Below are 5,645 nucleotides of genomic sequence, written 5' to 3' on the forward strand. Positions count from 1 at the left end.
CGAACCCATACGTCACACAGCGCAATGTGTGTTTTTGTTTGTTTATTTATTTCATTTTTATTTTTAAATCATAAATGTCCACTCTCCAATCTATTTATCGTAGTCTGTACACGCTAATGTATGTGTTTGTTATAAAATAGATGTAAACGAGGTGCGCGGTTCTACGTCACGCCGATCCATGTAATGCTGCGTTCAAGTTCTGTTGGGGAAAGGTATTACTCAGTCTTTCAAGTCACCTAAGCACCTAATATTGCATTCCTTCGTTACAACGTTAAATAAAAGTCATCCTTGATATGTTCTGTATCTCGTTTTTTTTTTTTTTTTTTGCCTATGTTTGGTATTGAGGTAATCCAAAATTGACAAAATAATCTGTCTCTTCAAAAAGGAGCATTGTGCATTGAATTTAAACAGTGAATAAGTCAAACGATTAGTTTTTACATTAAGAGCAGCAATGGCAATCATCTTCAGTCTTCATTTGGCAGATAACTTGACATGATAATTATAAAATATGTAGACGACATATGAATAAAAGACACGATGATGGATACAAAATAAAGGCTCTCTCTTTCAATTACTGTCTCACTGTGGATTACAATTATCAAAATTGACCGAACTGTCCAGATTTACTAGACATTTTGACTTGCTTGCATGTTCAGGCCAGCTGAAGAAAGTGGGTCACTTCAGTGCTGAACTTTGAAGTATGGGCTCCTCATGTGTTGACTGTGGGGCCATTTTTTGTCATAGATTAGATTATATTAGATTATACTTTATTGTTATTCTACAGAGACAACGAAATGCACTTAGCACCTAACCAGAAGAGCAAAAAAGCAATACAGTGCAAAGTATGTACAATATAAATATTGCAGATATTAAAGTATGTACAATATATAAATGGAGTATAAGTAGGTCTAGGAACAGTGTGTACAGTATATAAATATTACTGGCAGTACTAAATGAAGATACAGTTTATACAGTGTAAGTGCAATCAGCAGTACTAAAGGTGGGAAAAATAGTCATCAGTAATAGTTTTGCGGTGCAGGTTCCAGTTTTCGCCAACTGGGATTTTCCAGCAGCTACAGCCATTGTCCTTTAGGGAAGGCATAGCACTCAATCCATTACCGGTGAAGGAAATAAGGTGGGTTTCATATTAGACCTGAGCGAGTTGTGAAAAGATCTTCATCAGTGCAGGGCAGCAAGTCTAAGCTAAAGCTACGTCAGAGGAGTTTTGCGTAGTGGAAAGACAAAAAGTGACAAGATGGTACACAAGGTTTCCAAATACCTACCGGTCCTCAGCTCTCACCAGGGCAGGACTGCAAATGTTGGAGGCGTCTTCTGAGGGAACACCTATGGCACAGAAATACTCAAGAAACACTGAACAAATGGGATACGAATTGATGCTGCAGTATTTTCCCCACTCCCTGAAGCCAATCAGTCGAGCTGGCTGATCATGGGATCACAGAGAGGGATTCAGAGTTAGATGTAACATTAACTTATACCGAAAAGCCAAAAGTTCAGAAGAGGCTTTCTGACGTTTGCCACCATAATCATTTACAGTGACAATAAACAGACTTTGATATTGGCTCGGTTTTACTTTACCTCAAATTATCCCCGATTTCCACGGTTGCAATTCTTTATAAATCCAATCCAAAATCAAAATCTATAATGTTAAAAATGCATCTTGGAGCACAGAATCAACTCTGCTCCAAATGAACCCAAGTTCCCTTTAGTACCTCGACTCTCTGGCCACAGGAGGGCGCTGAAGTAACACAATTCTATTCATTAAAAGGACAATTCACCCTCGAGTATACTAATTTTTTTACTACCTGAAAGGAGTGATAACACAGCCATCTGTCTGGACTGTTTTAGTGTAATTTGGCGATATCTCAATACCTGCACCTGTAGGCATTAGGTTTGTGGCCCTCAAAGCGTGGAACACATTTTAAAACCATGCCAGGATATTCTTCTTTTGTGCAGGTTTACCAATTAATGAAACACTTATGAACAAATGCCTCCGTTGGTTTTCATCTTTTAGAAAAGCAGGAGTGACTCAAAAATTACACAACCGTTGAAATAATGAACACTTTATTTTAAACTGGCACTGAGTAAGTGACTAATATCAAAAAGAAGCATCAACACTTTCATCAATAAAGGACATTGTAAAAAATATCCCTTGCTGTGACTGTGGAGAGACCCGTTAATCAGCTGATAAAACTCTAAAAACTTCCGACTGAATAAATACAATTTCACTCCAATGCAAGCCAAACGAAAGTGATAGCAGTGGAATGCAGCTTGTTATTTTCACTATAAGCCAGTGAGTGATAGCAAAATTACCACACAGACACAGACAGACACACAGACACACACACACACACTACTTATCAGTTTTGTTTAAGCTTACACATGTTCACTCAAATCTACCAACATTTACAAGGCACATCATGAGCGGTGGCCATAAACAGCGGCCCAGAGAGAGAGGGCTTAGCCTGTGCCAACATCGTGCGGGAATACACAATACCCTGTGAAGAAACACAACATGTGTTAAGTGTTTTTCACCACATCCTCTGTACAGTGTGGATAAGTTAGTGATCTCTTAGCATGCACCACATTTAATTGCCTCTCATCTCCTTTACACAGACACTTCTAAAAAGCACTACCCTTCAGACAAAAAAAAAAAAAAACAAACAAACAAAAAAAACCCCAACTTCTCTGAACTGATTCTGGCCTCGAGATTAAAAACCGTTCTCTCGGCATGCTTGGCCAACTTGAGGAGAGTGACTTTGCTGAGGGCGGATGAGTCTTCTCTTCATCTCTGTCCATATGAATCAATTCTACAGCCAATAAAAACAAATCAAATATGAGCTCTGGAAACCTATAAGCTGCAAAGTGAAGCATTTAATGAAATATCCATTCCTGAGACGGATAGATCATCCATTGGCAGCAGGGATATAAACATATAAGACATAAACTATGGACTGAATCGCTATTTCGCCCTCTTTGTCCATGTCTTGTCCTCTCGGATATCTGTGCAACAGCACAGATGTCTTTTGTCCACAGCTTGGGAAGAGCACTTAAAAAGGATAACGGGCTACACAAGTGTAAGAAGACAACACAGCAGGTCAATGGCAGCCAGCCACGGGGGAGCTACAGTATAGGGGCAATTGGAATAATCGCCCCTATGTGTCCCCAACTCCCACCCTCACTGAGGTAGCTCTCTGCGGCCAGCCGCCTCCAGCTCCACGCTGGACAGGAAGCGCCTTGATAGCCGGTGGCAATCGTAGCTCAGCTCTGTGGTGAAGACAGCGCTGGTTTTCTTGGGGTAGACGATGGTGGTGCTCTTGAAGTGCTGCGGCCGATGGCGAGGCTGGAACTCCAGCTGCGTCTTGTAGTGGCGCCAGGTGCTGTGGGGCACGGCCACTATAGTCTGCATGCAGTGTTCAAGGCCCTGGCCCGATGGCTGCAGGGCCACAACCTGGATGAAGTGGCGGTCCGAGTCATAGTGCACAGATGAGGTGTATCTGTGAAGGAGAGAGAGTGCTTTATGGTTTTATTGGTGCTAAATTATTGATGACCAATTAAAAAAAAAGGTACACTATGTGGTAGGGAAAGGTCCTTACAAACTGATTTTCATGGCTTAAGAAAAATAAATAAACAAACTCTCTGTTTTCATGACTGAATAAATGAACTGACCTTAAATGACAACACAGTTTCATACTGTTTCACTTTGTTTATATGGCGGACCCCGTCACATTTCCATCTTCAGTGTTCTAGGGACCTTATTTTCCTATGAGAACAGCTTGTTCATTCTGTTATGGGAAAATGTGCCTGAGTTTGTCTGAGTTACCTCATTAATATGTAAATATCAAAATTATATATTTGAATTTGTTCTCCAAAACTACAATGTCAGATCTGTCATAGTCCATAGTCTTGTTTGCATCTCAGCACACGCAGTTGTTGCTGGATGTCCTGGTACTTATGAAAGCAAAAATACCACAGCCAGCATGGTGTCCAATTTTTTCTTATCACCTCTGCTTAGGGAGGTTATGTTTTCACCCATGTCTGTTGGTTTGTAAGAGGGGTTACACAAAAACCATCAACTGGATTTCCCAAAAACTTGGGATGGGTCTTGACCCAGAATGGACCCCATTTATGTCTGGTGTGGCTTAGGTGGCTGATATCTGTGAGTACAAAAGGGGAATGTTGGGTCGTGGTAGACGCTCTACTGAGTGCCATTCTAGTTTTTTTTTTAAAAGCATTTCCTCAGGTCTAATGTGAACCCACCTTATTTCCTTCGCTGGTAATGGATCGAGTGCTATGCCTTCCCCAAAGGACAATGGCTGTAGCTGCTGGAAAGACCCAGTGGGCAAAACTGGAACCTGCAACGCCAAAAAAACAAAAACAATAAAATGTGGCCCCACAGTCAACACATGAGGAGCCAGTACTTCAAAAGGTCAGCACTGAAGTGACCCACTTTCTTCAGATGCCCCGAACATGCAAGCAAGTCAAAGACCTTTCAAACATTTGGTTCGTTTTACTCAAAACTGGCTCATGTGTTGGTGGATTGGCACCGTACGACTGGCAGAGAGCAGCACTTCATTTCAGGGCTTACTTCCTGTCTTTTCAAACTGCAGGGATAAAACATCTACCCATGCATTTGTGGAAACCATCAGGCTTCTCATGCGTGGAGGACTAAATTCCTCGCAGTGTGCCAAGTCTTCCATATCAAATTGCAAGTAGTGGAATGTTCTGGCATTTCCAATCAGAAATGTTCAGCTGCAAATTCGTGGCCGTCTACCTTTTTCTCCACAGGGAGTTCATATTGCTTTAATAACACACAGGCAGGAAGTAGCGTTAGTGTTACCTACCAGGGAGCCCCGTCCCTCGTCCTCGGACACCGGGCTCACGCCCCCGGCTTTCTCCGCGCACGCAGGCAGCAGCCAGGCGCTAGGGCTCGGGCTCGGCGGCAAGCCGGAGTCCGGGCTGTCAAGTCCTCTATCAGCCCTGCAGCTCATCACATCCAGCGGGTCTCCTTCACATACATTTGGCAAGTTCAGCCTGCCAACCATTTCTGGTTAAAAAGTTGCGAAACTCCCACCGAGTAAAACGCGGGTTTCGACAGAGACTTCCAGGTTGCAGTTCCGTAAGAGTATCCTGTTTTCTGTTTTTTTTTCTCCTCACGGTGTTTCCGCGAACCTCTTCCCCGGACAGGATGCACGACTGCCCGCTGGAAATATCGTCAACCGGGCGGTAATTCAGTTCCACCTGAAAAAACCCACGTCACAGCAGGAAAACTAAAAAAAACCCGACTTTCTTAATGTGACATTAAAACATAAGAAACACGAGCCAGCTCCACCGGGAGTGTGACTTGAGAGTAGAAAGTTGGTCCACTTGTGAAAGACCCTGCTACCCGCGGCTCCTCTTCAAACCTCTCCCCCCTCTGAGGGGCCTTCTCATCCACAAACACTCACACAGGAAACGCCTTTTCAAGCACTTACCGGCTCCTGATTGGATGGCAACCAGAGACCGAGCTAGTCATGGGAACTTTTCCAGCCCCTCATTCAAAATTGGGACTTTGATGAACAAATTAGGCTTATAGTTTATTCTGGTATTGTGCATAGTGTGAAAATTGAAGCACTGAAGCAATTAAC

General features: G+C 42.8%; 1 protein-coding gene across 1 annotated transcript; it reads right to left on the reverse strand.

Annotated features, from left to right (window-relative positions):
- Window positions 1-2,065: 2,065 nt before the first annotated feature.
- Window positions 2,066-5,460, reverse strand: rflnb (refilin B). The gene is made up of 3 exons (XM_030395343.1): window positions 4,863-5,460; window positions 4,279-4,373; window positions 2,066-3,515 (listed from the first exon to the last, which is right to left on the reverse strand). Exons 1-3 carry the CDS (start codon window positions 5,061-5,063, stop codon window positions 3,197-3,199), a joined length of 615 nt encoding a protein of 204 aa, XP_030251203.1. The 5' UTR covers window positions 5,064-5,460; the 3' UTR covers window positions 2,066-3,196.
- Between the last annotated feature and the right edge of the window lie 185 nt (window positions 5,461-5,645).

Source organism: Sparus aurata, chromosome 2, assembly GCF_900880675.1.
Source record: "Sparus aurata chromosome 2, fSpaAur1.1, whole genome shotgun sequence".
Lineage (NCBI taxonomy): Eukaryota > Metazoa > Chordata > Actinopteri > Spariformes > Sparidae > Sparus > Sparus aurata.